This window comes from Nannobrachium achirus (genome assembly GCF_963921795.1).
Source record: "Nannobrachium achirus genome assembly, chromosome: 5".
Lineage (NCBI taxonomy): Eukaryota > Metazoa > Chordata > Actinopteri > Myctophiformes > Myctophidae > Nannobrachium > Nannobrachium achirus.
The window spans coordinates 35,806,857-35,824,875 of NC_137814.1; the positions used below are offsets into that span (position 1 = coordinate 35,806,857).

Below are 18,019 nucleotides of genomic sequence, written 5' to 3' on the forward strand. Positions count from 1 at the left end.
TGGCTGCACAATATTGAGTTGGACATCTGATTATGATACACGAAAGAAGAAGGTACAAGAGCCAAGGTGATAATCCCAGATGGCAGGGATGTTGCAGTTGGTCGCGCTCAGGGGGTCGCCCTCACTTTCATGGAGCGCTCTGAATGACATGGCCACTTGGCCAGTGTGTGGAAGTCCAACCACCCCACCATATCAAGCTCAGCTTCTTCTCAGCCCCGTAGAGTCCGTTCTCCCATACAACTGTGAATGCTGGACCCTGAAGCCTGCTCTTCAGCAGTATGGGGGCTACCCATAGAGTTATAGGGGTAGGGGCTACCAAGGGTGAGGGAGAAGATGGCCACTGGGAGAATGGGGCTGGTCGTCCACTGCCATTGAGTCCATGGAGCTCCCAGCAGGGGAGGATGCTGACAAGCTAGCAAGATGTATGGTAGATCGACTTGACTGGAGATGCCGCTGGAGGGCTCATCCAGGGATGAATTAGAGAGAGTGGCTCTATCTCTCTATCCTATCCTAAACTATGGGTTCCAAAGTTTGACCCTATACTGATGATGTTTTGATTGTTTGTTTTAAGGCTATGCTATTTTCTGAACGTGCAGTATTTTTGTGAAAATATTGTAATACATGAGATGTGCTTATATAATAGGCTAGTTGTATTGTGTCAGCCCATGGATACAGAATAAACATGTTGGAAAAAAAGGTCCCACATGTCACATAATTGTGAACCACACCACACTAATAACAGTTCATAAAGGTTAAATAAAAGTAAAACAATAACAAAACAACTGAAAGAGATGTGTACATGTCTGTGTCCATGTGCACAAGTGTGGGGGTCTCAGCTTTGTTAGCTGGAGAAGGAGGGGTCTCCAAAGATCTTTTTTGGAAACCATTGTACTAAAGTGTGTCAGTCTTGATTCACTGGGGAGCATAAGTCTGTGGTAAACCAAAACACGTTGACAAAGAGCTTCTCATTCTGGTGAACTCTTTAAATACAACTTTAATCACGATGGACCTTACAACACATGTTATAGCCTACCCAACTAAACGATATTTAAATATTATCAACAAATTAAAAACTTCAAAAGCTAACAGAGATGATAAGCAGTTTAGCGTTGCAGGGTATGGAGAAAGGCACAAATATAAGATTGCAAGTGAGGACACTTTTATTTGTATATACAACTATTGTACACATAAAAACCAAACAATTATTTGCATTCCAGGAACTTATAATACAAGTCTCAATGTTTTTGGTTATGTGAGTTTCACAGACTTGGCCTTCTTCAGGCAAATAAAAATTAATACAAAATACCTTAAAAACGAACATTCCAGACACCCCTCTACCTTTTATAGCCCAGTGGCTTGTTAAGGTTAATTTCCCTCTCAAATCACAGCATAATTGTCATGTACATTATTAGTAAGTAATGGAGTAATGGTGTCTTGGTGTGTCATGTAGCCCAGTAGTTCTCAACCTGTGGGTCGGGACCCCCAGGGGGGTCCCCAAATTATTTTGGGGAGTCCCCAGATGATTAACTTAACGTACAACATTGTTTTCTCACTCAACAGTAAACAAACCAACATAAAGTTTTTAAGTGTATAGAGAATCTGCACATTTCCAAAGTGACAATTTAAGTACTTTTTAATACCTCTATTATGACCAATTAAACATTGGACAAATTGTCAAATATTAGAGGCAGAAATTGTGAAAATAGCAGATCTGCTATTTTCACAATAGAACCATGTTATACAAAATGTAATTCCTCAACTCTTAGTGCTCGTCCGGGTGGGGGGGTCCCCAGTTAAAATATGATTATTTTGGGGCCTGAAAAGGTTGAGAACCACTGATGTAGTAATAGTTCTGCAGTGGTTCATACAATATTAAGAAAGAACAAAGGTGGAAACATATTTTCTTAGTGTTAGCATTTTCAAGAGACAAACAATAAATATAACGTGTAGTAGAAGATGTTCCCTTCTTATAACAGCCACAGAGTCTGGTATTTTTCCATTATGGTGAAAGCTGATGGCTAAGTGATGGATTGAAGCTGCTGTGAGTGTAATTGTCCTCCTTTGGTCCTCTGCAGTCAAACCACTAGAAACCATATCACAGTTATCCACATCACTTGCATTACTTGAACTGGTAAAAAAGATGATGAAATGAAAGTTATAGATTTTAATGCAATTGCTTCATGTTCATTCTGCCCTTATTTATTTTTGTGTTTTGCAAGAACATAATATAAGGATGGATGGAAGCTTGGAATGACTTTATGATAATAAAGTCGAACCAACAAAAAAGCCTCTTTTGTATGTGGGAATGTATTCACTTATGGTATTCACAGATCTCAAACTTATTATGGTTGTTCAATCTTCATATCTCTCTCTCTCGCCAAATAACCATCAATCCTAAAAGGGTGATCAAAAAAAGGGTTGTCCACTGTACAATTTTGGGCTCAGAAATTGCACCAGCACATTCATTCAGACTGAATAAAATCCAACATTATTGAGTGATACTTATTACTATGGGATCAGATCCAATCTCTATATCGACATCTGCACTCTGCATCAATCAGGTAAAAGAAATACGCTAGCTGCAAAATATGTGACAGCAGAGAGACAATCACATTGTGTATTTACAAAACCATGGATTCAAAAGATAGTTTATAAAGTTTCTCCTTTTGCACATAGTTACATATTCACACATCCCACAGACATACACTGTTAAAAGCAACACTGAATCATTGTTGAAATACCTTCAGAAATGACAATATCTATACACAAATGAGACACCCCTACCATATCCCATGGTTTTCATTATTAGCATTACTATAAATAAATGTGAGGAAATATAAATTCTGCATCAGCACTGGTGATGCCGTTTTTGTCGGTTGATTTTATTCATATTTTAACAAACCCCCAGAAATGTCATAGCTTTGAAGCAATGACGCAAAAAGGAAATGGACTGTCCCCCACTCTGTACAATGAAGAATATTGTCCTCTGACATCTTCCCTAATCTTTATAACACCAGAACATGCCACCCCCCCCCCCCCCCCCCCCCATGTCTCCCATGCTTTGTCTCTCGCTCTTAGCATCTGTCATCTTCTTCTGTGTCACTGAGTGGATCGCAGCCAGAGACGGAGACGGTCTGCGCCAACCGCTTCCGGAAGTGCCCGTTGGGTACCTGCCAGCCTGTCCGCGAGCGTGGGCGCGCTGCGCTGACGGTGTTGGATCGTCCCAGGCTGTGGGCCACGGCGGCCTCGAAGGTCAACGTCTCCATGGGGTCTGGACTGTGGTCCTCCTCCTGCGAGGTGGTGAGGAAGGGCTCCGAGGGGTAGCGTTGCGGCGGGGAGCGAGGTTGGACCGCCTCACTCTGTCTCTCACCCGTCGAACCCTCTGGACCCTCCCACGTGGGCTTGCTCCTTCTCTGTCTCCCTGGGCTGCCGTGTTCGTCCTCATCTCCGCCGACGGAAGCGTGTGTGCGACACACCAGCGGGGAGTAGGAGATGTGCGGGTGAGTGTGTGTAGGTGTCTGTGACAGAGGCCGGCGGCCACTGGGGGTGCTAGACTCTGATGTGGAGGGGACAGGACTCTCTGAGCTGTTGCCCTGGAAACGGGAATAAAAAAGAAACACGGCCTTATATCATTCTACATCAGTGGTTCTTAAACCTGGGGTCGGGACCCCATGTGGGGTCCCCAAATTATTCTTTGGGGTCCCCAGATGATTAGCTTAATGTAATTTTGTCTTCCTTGCTCAATGGTAAACAAACAAAGAGTATACATGGTATCCGATTCTGCACATTTCTAAAGTGACAATTTAAGGACTTTCAAGACCGTTTTAATATACCAAACTGGCCAAACTGTCAAATATTAAGTAAGCAGGAGCCGATTTACATGCTCACAACGCCTCATGTTGCGAGGTGTTGTGAGCATGTAGATCTGCTATTTTCACAATATGTATCTGTGGAACAGAGTCACATTAAATGTAATACCTACAATTCCAAGTGCTTGTCAGGGTGGCTGTCCCCAGTTCAAATAGGTTTATTTTGGGGAGAACCCCTGTTCTACACGATGTCCACGCAAGACTGTCAAGGGAGTACATTTCTTGACTAGGATGTTTAGCGATGAGGTGAAAATAAACCCTTTGCCTTACGCTACCTGTTTATCCTCGGGGTGTGCTCTCTCCACACTTGATGAGCGTGAGGGCTGAAGGCTCCTCTCCTCCGAAGTGCAGCGAGACGCTCCTGGGGAGAGGAGGTGACGCCGCTCCTTGGATCGGCCGCGCTCCTTGTCCCCCTGCTGCCAGCGGTCAGACCGAGAAACTGGAGGACCAGGGCAACAATAGAGGTGTCCCGTGAAAGAGATAGATTAAGAGAAGAGGGCATGATATTTCACAGAAAAAATAATTGCCAAATGGCTGCTAAATAAATCCTAACGATCTATCAAATATGACTATGCCTAGCTTAGTCTTCACACATGAATAATAAATACTTTTTGAGTAATGAGTATCAAGCTATTGCCTAAAGCCTATATATCATTTTAAAATTAAACCTTTATTGCGACCATAGGTCGCAGTTTACTGTCAGAACCGGCACAGCTTGTCCGTGTCCGTACGGGTAATGTGACATCACAGGTGACATCACAGTGATGTCAGATACTCAGAGCAGGGATCTCCATATATGGACATAAACAGTTGACATCACAGTGGTGTGGCTGGTTCAGACAGGGATCTCCATGTATGGGCATAAAAGGGATTGTATGTTGTGATGTCATGGGAACCACTCTATGCCCATATATGGAGATCCCTGATGTCATCAATATTAGGCCCATATCTAACAGGACTTCATATGGGAATACCCATATATGGAGGAAGACAGCCCATATCTATGTGGCTGGTACAGACAGGGATCTCCATGGGCCTGAAAGCGATTGTATCTATGATGTCAGATGTGATAGACGTCGTAGGATTCTCCAGACATGGCCCTGAGGCGTTTTACTACTTCTAGTATGAGCAGTCAACAGTTAATTCGTACACAGTCAAATCCTATCTATTTGTGACTCCCCTTACAGGTCCATTTGGTTACATTTGTACACTCTCTGAGTTGAATGAACACTCCAGATTTGACAGTGTAGGTACGTAGTTAAATAGAGCACACAAAAGCACATTAACGCCGCAGACTGCACGTGCACAGAGTTAACCAGATGTGACAGTGGTTCTGGAACATGACTAACCGGCAGCCTTGTAGCTCTTGTGACGAGGTCGATATGCCCGTTCAGGACTCTTCTCCTCCTGCCATAAACCATTCACCCGCTGGTCCGCAACAGTGGATGCAGAGCGCTTCATGGAACCACCTGCAACCTCTGTCTGCTTAAGCGTGTGCATGCACACACATATGGATGTAAGTAAATACACAGATGTAGAAAATGGGGGGAAGAGACACAGACATAGACACAATAAACGCAGGGAAATCATGTTAAGCATATCTTATAACTTGAAGGGGGAAAAAATCACAATACAATACTGGATCCATGCAGAGTTCCTTTTTGATTGCTGCCCATGCTATTTGGGTAAACAGAGAATATATCATTGTAATGAGTCAAAGGTTTACCCTCCCTTGTGACCAATGACACTAAAAGGACAACTCAGTTGAGGTGTCAGCATCCCAAGACACGCCATGCTGAGATCGGAATCATTCACTGAATCTAAGTCAGGCACGCAGAAGACAGCCACAGGCCGACAACCGATTATCTTCCATGTCACCATGAATATTGCTTAGCCCAGGTCTTCTCTTCATACGACACGTGCATACAAAGCACTTAAGAATTATGAGTCCATGCAGCCATCGTAGCCTCAAGATCCAGCACAGAGGCTTAGGATGTTGGTCCAGAAGGCTGTACCTGTGGCTCTACAGCCAGACGGGGCATGGAAGAGGCCCGCATACACAGGCCCCTGCCTAGTGGGAGCTCCAGTGTAGCTCCAATCACACTACTGCACGCCCCCACCTATAGGTGAGCACAGAGACAAAGAGAGGGTGACAAAGGTCCCTTTCGGGAATGGGCAGGGCAGTAAACGTGTTTTTATTTATTTATTTTATCACTGGGCCTATCATAGTTCATCACTATTGCCATCCAATCAAGAAGCCATTCCAGCCAAGAAGGGACAGAGTAAAAGCTAACGACAACAAGGAGACCGACTCCAAGGAGAAATAGTCAGAAATAGCACAATACTATATGAGAAAAGAGTATAGACTGAAAGAGAAGAACAGAAAGAGAGAGACCGTAACATGAGTGAAACAATTAACAGGGAAAGACCAAACCAATATTTCGTTTAGTTTTTTAAAGTACATGCAGTCATGCATGATCATACCCTGATGCATCAAACTGCTACACAAACTACACAGTGCGACAACATCATCTGTCTCTGGGCCAAAGATACTCCTCAGTGACAGTTTACAGTGGAGAAAAAAAAACACTAGTATGCAGTTACTTGAGCTGACACTTGTATCATTCCTCCAGCCAAAGAAATACAACTGCTGAGCCAGTCGACCAGACAGCATAGACACAACACAACGTGGCGCCAGAGGCCTGCCTCGGCCACTGGAACCTCCACGGGGCGAAAATGTAATTAAGGACAGCAAGACAGAGACATAGCATCGCCATGCTCTGCAAGGCATACGTGAAATTAACACTGGGAATTCACAATACTGTCATTATTAATAATTAAAACACAACGGCACATGCTGTTTGATATTTCATAAATGTTGAGTCACGATGGGTCAGTTTCACAGGTAGAAATCCATATTGCAGCAAGGATACGACATGAGTCCAGTATCATTATGGCTTGTTCCTCCCCTTCTTACCAGAGACTGGTCCTGACTAGGTTCTACATCTGAACCCATGGGCTGCAAAAAGAGCTCCTGTGGTGAGATGGGACTCAAAGCCACGAATCCTCCCCTGGTCCTACAGAGGGACAGACACAAGCAGTAAAAACAAGGGGACACAGGGACCTGCATGCTCAGTCTCATAACGTATACACTTAAGGCTGCAAACACACAAGTACACACTGAGTCTCACACAGAGACTTCAGGCAACACAACACAGTGACTTCTGCAGAATCTGCACATACGCACGCACATGTTTTTGTGTACACACACACACACACACACACACACACACACACACACACACACACACACACACACACACACACACACACACACACACACACACACACACAGGTTTGCAATTGCTACTTTGTGGGGACATTACACATAGTCTACTATCTTTGTGGGGACATTCCATTCATTTTAACCCTAACCCTAAACCCTAACCCTAACCCTAACCCTTAACCTAACCCCTAAAGACCTTGTGGGGACGTATTAATTTGTCCCCACATGTTTTTTTCCCTGGATTGTACTATCTTTGTGGGGACATGAGGTCCCCACAAAGATAGCTTTGCAAGCCCACACACACACACACACACACACACACACACACACACACACACACACACGCACGCACGCACGCACGCACGCACGCACGCACGCACGCACGCACGCACGCACGCACGCACGCGCGCGCACACACACACACACACACACACACACACACACACACACACACACACACACACACACACGCGCGCACAGACTCACAGGGCTGAGCCGGCACTGTGGGCCATCATCATGGGGAGTGGTTGGGTGTTTGAGAGAATATCCTCGGGGAGGGTAGATGCATCCAGACGTTTGAACATCAAGCTACTCTTCTGAATAAGACAGACAGAATGAAAATACATCAACCACAGGTCACAGGGTTTCTATACAACTCACTCCATGCATCATTTCCAGGCTGGCAAGTGGCCACGTTGTAAGTACTGTACACAGTAAAATCCTTTCAGGGTCTATTTGGTTCCATTTGTACACTGTTCCGAGTCAAATCAACACAGAGAATTTTACCGTATGTGATTTCAGGAGAGGAAAAAGAGTGTGTTAAGCTGACCTGGGCTTCTAGCTGTTGTCTGAGTTTCTTGGCTTTGTTCTGTTTGAAGTAGTCCATAATCATCATGGAAGCATAGATCTTCCCAACCGTCATGTCAGTGTCTGTAGGGGCAGGCAGTGGCGTCACAAGGGGGGGGAAAGTGGGACTGAGTTACTAGGGCCCAAGTTGGAGGGGCCTTAATTATTTTATACTTTAGCTATTGAAAAATAGCAGATATACAAGCTTACTGCGAGCTTGTAGATCTGCTATTTTTTTTAAAGTCGTGAAAATGTGTGCAAATCTTTGAATGTATGTAACGTTTGTAACTCAAATTTTGCTTCTGGGGGGTAAATATTTTTAGATGGGGTCCGTGGCCAAATATATATCATTTTGGGGGTCCTTCACATGAAAAGGTTTGAGCACCACTGACATAGAAACATAGGTTTTAAAAAAAGACTCTAGGATTTGAAATATTCACACATTTTCATGATTTTTCAAAAATAGCAGATCTGGTGCGTCACCCCTGGGGGTGTGTATACCCCCAGGTATACACTGTATAATTATGTAGGCAGGTGTTCTCATGCATTTAAATACACAAACGTACTGGCAAGCACCCCTACACGTACACTTAAAGAGGTGGTGCCATAGTTTTGTACTTTTTCTGTTTTTCATGTGTCTAGGTGGTTGAAAGTACTTCATTAGACCCCCTTATGTGTTTTTTTTTGAGAAATGATGTATTCTCTTAGTATTTGTTTGTTTTCTCTTGGAGGCTGCCACCTTGTGGTGAGAAGTGTCAGTTAAAAAACACAGATACTAAGTATGTCACAGTATCAACTCCTCCCCTATTTACCATTCACCCAACACTGTGGGGTGTGGCTATATCAGCTGGGTCGCCACCCACCATGCCATCCATACATACTTAAAAAATCTTCCTCCTAGTATAATCATAATACTTGATAATCATGTTTTATAGGGGGGGGGGGGGGGGGGGGGGGGGGGGGAATCATGGCACCACCTCTTTAAGACCAATAACCGTACTGCTCGCTTCTGAGCTTGTCACATTACAGAGCTCCATTTACTGTATGTTTAAACTAAAAACAACAGTGCTCACATTACTATATTTTGACTGGGTTATAGTTTAAATCATCTAAGTCTCTGTTATACAGACATGTATGTATGTAGTATGTCTATATATACACAATATATATCATGTGTATAGCTGTATGTACTGTACGTGTTTAGTTTTGACCAGTGTTTTAAAAACGTTCTTTTCTCCAAAGCCTCCTGTTGAACTGTTGAAAAATAGCATGTGCTAAAACACTTATCTGGTGTCCAATGTGATTCTGATCACATGTCAAAAATCAATCAATCAATCAATCAATCAATCAATCAATCAATCAATCCCAGACCTTTATTAATAGGCACCAGGAGGTCCAAGGTCTTCTGAGGAAGGTAAGGCCAGATGACACTGATCTCCTTCTGCAGCTCAGTGTCCAGAGCAATACGATCCTCACCACCTGGAACCAACACACACCACCAGGCACGTGCACACATAGACATCAAAGGGGGCTTGAGCCCCTGCCCTTTTACCCGTCTGTAAAAAGTGCCTTCTCCAGACCATGAATGCAGTTTTCACTATGGTGAAAGAAATGCAAATGCCCTCTTTCCATGCCATACCTGAAGGCAGCATTCAAGAGAATTGCCTTGTCCAAACTCTCCTGAACTTGATTGCAGCATCTTATGTTGAAATAATTGCCCTCTCTCTGTAGAAATCCATGCCGTACGCCACATTGCCTTTTTTATGCTTAGTTTAGTGTAGTACTGAAAATAGCCGACCTCCAAGCTCACAACGCGTCGCACTTGGAGGTTTGCTATTTTCAATATTTTCACCAAAAGGCCCTTTTAGAAATGTCAGCCCCTGCCTCTCTAACATTCTCTGCACGTCCCTGCACACTACATTACACTGTCAAATGTAACTCCTGACAAAAATGTTTTGGAAATTATGTTTTTCCATACATGAACATTTATCTATGAACATTTTAGATATATATTTAGTTAGATAATATATTTTCTCCTATATAGGAGTGTTTTTTTAATCTTCTGCTTTTGATGTATTTCTAGAATTTGCATGTAAAATGTGATTTTCTTTTGCTGTTTTGCAGTCAGATGCCATAATATTAAAACAACATGCTCAACGCTAAACCCATACTGCACATCAAATGCATAGGGACGTACTGTATGCAGTGTAGTACCTCAGTACTCTAGGATCATAGGTAAATCAATAACCTAGCATCAGTCTAACTCTAAACACTATAATATCAAGAAAGAAATAATCCATACATTGAAGCTACAGTAACTATAGGATGCCAGGTCAACAAATGAACCTGGCATCTGTCTAAATATTATTTTTCAGCCTTTGCATCAGATTGCAAGGTCGTCAAGACTAGGTAAAGTGCTACGATACGTTCATCAGTGTATAGGCCTGTCATAAGTATTACACAATCGTCTAATCGCAATAATTTGACATAATCGCAATTATTTGACGTAATCGTAATTATTTGACATAATTGTAATCATATGACATAATCGCAATTATTTTGTCATAATCGTTTCCATGCTGTTGTCGTATAGTTTCAAACATTTCCAAAGATAGTGGAAATATAATATATATTTCCACTATCAATGTTCTTTTTTAAAGGGATATTCCACTTTCAAAAAAAACTTTGGTCATTTTAGTTTATTTCTTAGTTTAGTTTATTTACAAACCCATTGTATGGGTTTATATAGGAATGGGCCCTGGATGGGGAGTGTCTGATACAATGAATATCAAATATTTAAATATTGAATCAAGCAAATTAAAATCTGTCCAGGGTGTTCACAAAAGCCTGATTAGACGATAAAATGTCCAAACGTTTTTTTGAAAGTGGAACATCCATTAAAATATAAAGTTGTCAAATATGTCCGTATTTTCTTTGTATATAATACTGTATGTGTGTCATATCTGCCATGAGAAACTTCAAAGACTAAAAGCCACACAGAAATGTAATTGTCAACGACAAAAACACAACTAAATCATTAATCGCAGTTATTTGAGAGACAATAACAATCGTCGTGTAAAACGTCATATCGTGACAGCCCTATCAGTGAACCCTGACCTCTGGCGATCTTGATCTCCAGGGCGGTGCGGATGAGAGACATCAGTGTGGAGGTGAAGTGGACGGTCATGTCCTCGTCCACAGGCATGTTCATCAACACCAACCTCTGGGAAAGACACACAAACACAAGCACACCATGAGATGATGTCCAAAACCATATGTTTTGCATTCATCATTTGAAAAATGATTTTAAACTAGTGAAAATAGCTGATCTACAAGCACACAACGCCTCGCACCGCGAGGCGTTGTGTGCTTGTAGATCTGCTATTTTCACTAGTCTTGTGTGGGGCTTTACTTTACGAAAAAACATACTTTACTTTACTTTACTTTATTATGGATCCCCATTAGCACTTGCCTAAGCATGGCTATTCTTCCTGGGGTCCGTCATCACATACAGTACAGTACACACATCATGTACACAACATACAGCTTACAATACAACAGATATGACAGACAGATAATAGTTCACTTACAAAAGTTAAGAAGTACAATTTTGAAAATTAATTCACAGTATTCCTTGTATATTTCATGATTACTGTGAATACATTTTCAAAATTGTACTTCTTAACTTTTGTAAGTGAACTATTATCTGATCTAATCTACAAGCACACAACGCCTCGCGGATCTGCTATTTTCACTAGTCTTGTGCAGGGCTTTACTTTACGAAAAAACATACAAATTTGAGACTTGGGAGACAGGGTCGATAGGGAGGACAGGAAAGACCTTACAGCATCCTCATTACCTTATAGGCTATCTTGGCAGGGCACTTCTTCCCCAGGCCCAGTGGTGGTGACATGTGGGTCAACATCTCATACATGGCCGTGTAGTGGATACGACCGCTACAGCAGAAACAGGAGAAATAATAAGAATAACTTTATCTATATGTAGGACTTCTTTAAACCAGGAATTCTCAGAACCTTTAATGTCAAAGACCCCCATAACTCTGAGAGCGTACAAGTGGAACCAAATGGACCCCCTAACGGGGGTCGTTCCATTTGTTCACTCTCAGAGTTACAGACCTGTAAGGGTCATTTTGAAAGCCCCTCAAGGAGTCCCTGGACCCCACGTTGATAACCACTGCTTTGAACAGAAGTTACAAAGTGCTGGTGGCATATTAAAGGTGGACACATTACATTGCATCTACTGTAATCAAATCAACTCTTTGAAGAGAGTCTCAGTGAGACCTGGTTAAATAAATGATATGATGATGAAAAGACACCTGCTAGTTCCATAAGGAGGGAATTAAAGGCTACAGCATAGTTGACTTCTGCTTGGTTACATAGGTTACTGCCGATATTTGTAAAATATTGTTTCAAAGCAAAACCGAGAAATAAAAAATGTTGCTAGAACGCCGCAGACATGAGTCATAGGACCCAATGAATAGTTGCCTGGCCTTTAGAGTTAATGACTTTAATCTATGAGTCTGTCTATATTATTATAGGGAAAAGAGGGATCACATGAGGTGCAACTGCAGTTATATATGCATCAGCAGAGGCTGGCATTGCTAGAATTCTGGTGCAGCCAACCTTATTTCATAGTGGTGAGGGCAGACTGATGTATACATTAACATAATTTAATTCCTGAAGTTAGTAAAATGCTGCCTGCTGCACAACTCTGCAAGATAGTTGAGTTTGGTCTATCATTCTCATACAAATTGTGACACAGAAATATCAAATGCCTTACACAACATTTGTCAAATAAGGGGATTTTTTATGCATCTGGTTTAAATACACATAATACAGTTAGTGGATATTTTGACATCTCCTCTGTAAGGTCTCTACATTTCACATACAAAGATCGCCCCTGTGATGGACAGAGCTGGAACGTGAGCATCACCAAACAGTTTCTCTAAAACGAAAATGTCAATAATTGAATGCAAACAATGACATATCTCACCCTGCTGCACGGTCATACTCTCCCCAGATGCGGACAAACTCATCCAGGTGATGGGGGCCAAGAATGGAAGAATCTCGCGTCAGGTACTCAAAGTTGTCCATGATGACGGCTACAAACAGATTTAGCATCTGTGGAAATGACGATCAAGGCCATATGTGTTGTGAGTAAAGTGGAATGTACAAAAGGGAGATTGGACAAAGGAGATTGGAAAAACATGGGGTGGTGCATAGTGAACCCTGACCAGAAACGAGCTGAAGAAGATGAAGGAGACAAAATAACAGTAAGCGAATTCTGTCCCACAGCCTCCCTCATGGTCTGGAGAGGTGGTGAGGGGGTCTATGGAGGTATCTGTCTCACATTCCTGACCCCCCAAGCAAGAAAGCATGATCTCCTGCCAGGACTCCCCCGTTGCACTCCTGGTGGACAAACGTGACAACAGTTTGTCCACAGTTTAACAGTTTCAGTCCGTACTGCAAAGACTGCACTAATACCTACATACTGAAGAAGACTGTGTACTTGGAAAAGAGTATGTCTACATTGCGGTAATGCGACCTTTACTTTAAAAATACATCTTCCACCACTGGCTGAAACATCAGTGTACGTACGTCTCATGGGCATAAAATGAAATGAAAAATACAAAATTTACTTATTTGTTTTTTCTGTGTGTGAAACCTATTCTATTCTATATATAACACTTTGGTCTTGACTTCATGCACCGTCTCTCAAAGGAGAGAGCAATGCCTTCTCTCTGAAACTGTTTTGATAAACTCAGATGTTTAGATGTGGTCAAGTTATGCCCACCTGAAGAGTAGCATCAATGCGCTGAAGAATGTCTTAAAGTTGTTGTGCTGGTTGATGTGGCTCTCGTCATTTAACTTAATGTTTCCAAAGACCTGCGGAAAGTTTGTGTCTGTTTCAGTAGGATTAAACGGATGCCACCGCCTCTGATTATGACTAACGTTAAGACATAGTAGTTGAACATCACAATAAAAAAAGGATGTACCTGCATTCCAATGATGGCATATATGAAGAAAAGCATAGCGATGAGAAGACAGACGTAAGGAAGAGCCTGTTGGGAAGAGACAGAGACAGTCGAACAATATTCTGTCACACGTGGATTGATGTATGAAAATATTTGTGATAATACACAGTGCTAATTCATCCATTTGTAACTTTGAGTGCACTTGTGTTCTTCACCTGTAGATCTTCTAAACAGGGCCACGAGAGTAGTGTACTTTAATGTAAAAACTGGTCCATTTGGTTACATTTGTACATTTTACAGTGTATAACTATGTATCTTTGAGGAATAGAAAGTGGGTATATACTGTATACAAATGGAATCTAGACGCCTCAAAGAATTAGGAAGTAGGTTGTAAATGTGTCTGACCTTGAAGGATTGGACAAAGGTCCACAGCAAGATTCTTATGGTGTAACCTTGTCTCAGCAGCTTGATCAGCCTGGCTGCTCGGAACAGTTTCAGGAAACTCATGTTGATGGTATTCAAAGACTAGAAGGGGAGAGAGAGAGAGAGAGAGAGAGAGAGAGAGAGAGAGAGAGAGAGAGAGAGGGGGGGGGGGGGAGGGGGGGGGTATTTGGAAAGACAAGATAAAACAAAGATGAAGGGACTGAGCAAGACATTGCTTAAGCTTACCAGAGACAGAATTGTAAAAAAAAAGAAAAAAAAGAAAAAGTGGATATTTAACTGAGAATAGGTTTTATCACCACACATTACAGCAAAAAAAACAACACTTTAGGAATAACTTGCCTGTAAATCCACTATTATCTCAGTGATGCTGCCGAGCACGGTGATGAAATCAAAAATATTCCAAGTATCTCGAAAGTAGTTCTGGGGGAAGGCAAATAAAGAAACCATTGTGCAATCCATAAACAAGACCTCTTCAATACGACTCGGCACAAAGCAAATCACTCCCATTCAGCATCTACAATGTAGTGTATTTCAGCTTTTTCTCTTATACAGTAGTACTCACCACAAGTCCAAAAGCCATGATCTTGAGAATGCACTCCAAGGAGAAGAGAACGGTGAAGGCTGTATTCAGGTGCTTAAGGATGGTGTCATAGGTCGCTGGAGCTGAGTGATACTGTGTACAACCAACAGAAAACACTTTTAGAAATAGTCTTTACCGTTTGAACTTATCTGTGCTTGCCAAGGTAATGGCCTAGAGCAGTGATTCTCAAGCTTTTCAAGTATTTGCATTTGGCCACGGACCCCAAATTGATAATATTTTTTATCTTTGGGTCCCCAATCTACATGGTAAAATCCTCTGTGCTAATTTAACTCTGGGAGTCCATTTTGGTTCCTATCAATCATTTAGCTGGGGACCCCCCTGGACCCCCTCAAGGTCCCCAGACCCCACGTTGAGAACCAGTGGCCTAGAGGCCAGAGGTTTACCTTCATCATGAGAACCACAGTGTTGAGGGCGATCATGACCATTACGGTGTACTCAAAAGAAGGTGATGCCACAAAATGCCACAGTCTGTACTGGAAGGTTTGCCTGTTCTGGGGCATGTAGCGCGTCATGGGCTTGGCACTCATGGTAAAGTCAATGCAAGCCCTCTGCAGAGAGAACAGAGAGAGAGAGAGAATATGCAAGAGTTTTACATTCACCTGAAATCTGTGGAATAGTGGCAATAGAAAATATGTGAAGTGAGCGTGTGTGTGTGTGTGTGTGTGTGTGTGTGTGTGTGTGTGTGTGTGTGTGTGTGTGTGTGTGTGTGTGTGTGTGTGTGTGTGTGTGTGTGTGTGTGTGTGTGCGCGCGCGTGCCCTGATGTGTGTGCATGTATATTACAGTGTTTCATTGCACATTTGGAACAGTGATAAAACAGTTGATGTCTCCGAAAACCTCATGTAAGCAAACGATGACAGATCTCCATCAACCAATAATGTCTGACATCTAAACTCCATGTACTGTACAATGTACTGTAGCTAAAACTGTGTGGAAACTATTCAGAGATTTTGAAAGTAACTTGAAAGTTCCAAGTAAGAAGACCAGAAGCAGTGATAAAACCTATCCACCTGTGATTAAAAAAAAGGAAAAGGTGTGACCAGAGGGGGGGTATCAAAATCACATGCATGGATTTCTCCCCACCAAATCGAACCCTGCCCATGAGTGAGAGTTCTTGTTCTTTGATCTTATTTAATATTTTACACTAAAGATTTGTAACAGAATATGTATATAACAGCAGATCTACCAGCTTGTAGATCGGCTATTTCCACTATTTCTGGAAAATATAAAAATGTATGAACCTTTCTCAACATGGAATTGGATTATGAACATGGACTATGCAAAAATAATTGTGATTGGGCGATTATGTCATAATTGTCACAGGCCTTCTTGTGAGCGTTGGAGATTTGCGTACCTCGTTCTTCTCCAGGCTACACTCCTGGATCATCTTATCGCCTTGCTCCTGGAAGGTGATGATGATGAGGGCCACAAAGATGTTAACGAAGAAGAAAGGAAAGACCACAAAGTAGACCACGTAGAACACAGACATCTCCATGCGGTTTCCACGGCTGGGACCAAAGTTCTCCTCCGTGACATCGGTGGAGTGCTGGAGGACCCTGAGAGGAGGACAGAAGAGAAGAACCTCAGCTGAAAGGTTTTTATTTCTTGCAATTAATTCACATTAGTGAATCTGAAGCTGTTGTTTGTGACATGACTCATGAGTACATTTAGACAGAGCGGGAATATTATGAAGCAATAAAGCCACTTAATCTTTATTTTTTAAGGTCTGTTATTCATTGAGAATAAAATCACCACCCTATATGAATGAGGCATCATCAAATGAATAGTTTGACGTGCTACGAGTCTGCGATGCGCTGTGAGCTTGAAGATCGGCTATTTTCAGTGAAGAGGTTTGGTGTAGAGTGAAACAAGAGCAGACCTAGTAGAGGGTCAAATGTCCAGCTTACTAAGTATTGATTTTAAGAGGTTGAAATTCTGAAAATACACAATAACATTAATCCAACCTATTCATAGAAAAGATAATGTGTAAACAACCCCAGAAAACAAATTTATTTACACAACACTGCTGATAGTGCTGTCAAACAAGTCTATGAAGCTACTAAGCTAGCTATAAAAAGTTTAATTGCAACACAATTTTATGCCGTATGTAGCGCATATCTAGTCCATTTCTGTGACTAGTTGTTGCAATAGGTTTAAATCCTTGTGTTGCTCTGTGTGTGTGTGTGTGTGTGTGTGTGTGTGTGCGTGTGCGTGTGCGCGTGCGTGTGTGTGTGTGTGTGTGTGGTCCCACTCACTGAGGCCACCCCTCCCCTGTTGAGACAGTGAACAGTGTGAGCAGGGCCCAGCACACGTTGTCGTAATGGAACTCATGTCTCTTCCACTCCCGCCTCTTCACCTCCTTCTTGTCTCGGGTGTAGTCAATGTAGTAACCCCTGCAGGGAACAGAGTGGCCCGAGGGTAATTGCTTCACTTCATTCACAGGTTAGTCCATCAGCTTAAATATAGTAAAAGCTATATTTAAGTTTTACTGCTGTTGGTGCTGAGGTAGAATGATTTGTGACTTGTCATTCGTGCCTATACTGGTGGTCTGTCATATTTACCCATTGACAACTCAAGATATATTTGACATTACCACACTGACCGTTTTCCAAAGCATAACATGGGTAGTTTGACTTTTAGGACTATTAGATAGCTATTATGGTCCTTTAAGGTGTGTCTGACATCATGTAGTAGTATATTGAAAGTACAGTATCTATTCCCGATCACTAAGCAGTGAGGAACATGGCTGAGACTTTGAGATCGTCACTCACTGGCACTCTTTCTCCGTATTCATGGAGCTGTCTGTGCAATAGAAGAACCTCCCCTTGAAGAGCTGCACAGCGATGACAGCGAAGATGAACATGAAGAGCTGGTAAACGATGAGAATGTTGAGGACGTTCTTAAGAGACGTAACCACGCAGTCAAACACAGCCTGCGGGGAGACAGAAGAGAAGCAGGAAGAGGTGGAGTGACGAAGAGG

The 18,019-nt window shown here is 42.3% G+C and overlaps 1 protein-coding gene across 1 annotated transcript in view; it reads right to left on the bottom strand.

Moving 5' to 3' along the window:
• Positions 1-3,074: 3,074 nt before the first annotated feature.
• LOC308285858 (voltage-dependent R-type calcium channel subunit alpha-1E-like) overlaps positions 3,075-18,019 on the bottom strand; it is a gene marked incomplete at its 3' end in the record, with an annotated part of 73,555 nt that continues 58,610 nt past the window's right edge. Inside the window, exons 27-47 of the mRNA XM_080726744.1 lie at positions 17,811-17,971; positions 17,295-17,432; positions 16,394-16,595; positions 15,425-15,589; positions 15,003-15,113; positions 14,780-14,860; positions 14,402-14,521; positions 14,018-14,083; positions 13,816-13,907; positions 13,256-13,430; positions 13,015-13,142; positions 11,861-11,957; positions 11,119-11,224; positions 9,373-9,480; positions 7,985-8,085; positions 7,642-7,751; positions 6,847-6,946; positions 5,885-5,989; positions 5,219-5,354; positions 4,145-4,308; positions 3,075-3,593 (exon numbers count right to left, since the gene is read on the bottom strand). Coding sequence (XP_080582870.1) covers positions 3,075-3,593; positions 4,145-4,308; positions 5,219-5,354; positions 5,885-5,989; positions 6,847-6,946; positions 7,642-7,751; positions 7,985-8,085; positions 9,373-9,480; positions 11,119-11,224; positions 11,861-11,957; positions 13,015-13,142; positions 13,256-13,430; positions 13,816-13,907; positions 14,018-14,083; positions 14,402-14,521; positions 14,780-14,860; positions 15,003-15,113; positions 15,425-15,589; positions 16,394-16,595; positions 17,295-17,432; positions 17,811-17,971 — 2,985 coding nt within the window. The remainder of the gene's footprint in view (positions 3,594-4,144; positions 4,309-5,218; positions 5,355-5,884; positions 5,990-6,846; positions 6,947-7,641; positions 7,752-7,984; positions 8,086-9,372; positions 9,481-11,118; positions 11,225-11,860; positions 11,958-13,014; positions 13,143-13,255; positions 13,431-13,815; positions 13,908-14,017; positions 14,084-14,401; positions 14,522-14,779; positions 14,861-15,002; positions 15,114-15,424; positions 15,590-16,393; positions 16,596-17,294; positions 17,433-17,810; positions 17,972-18,019) is intronic.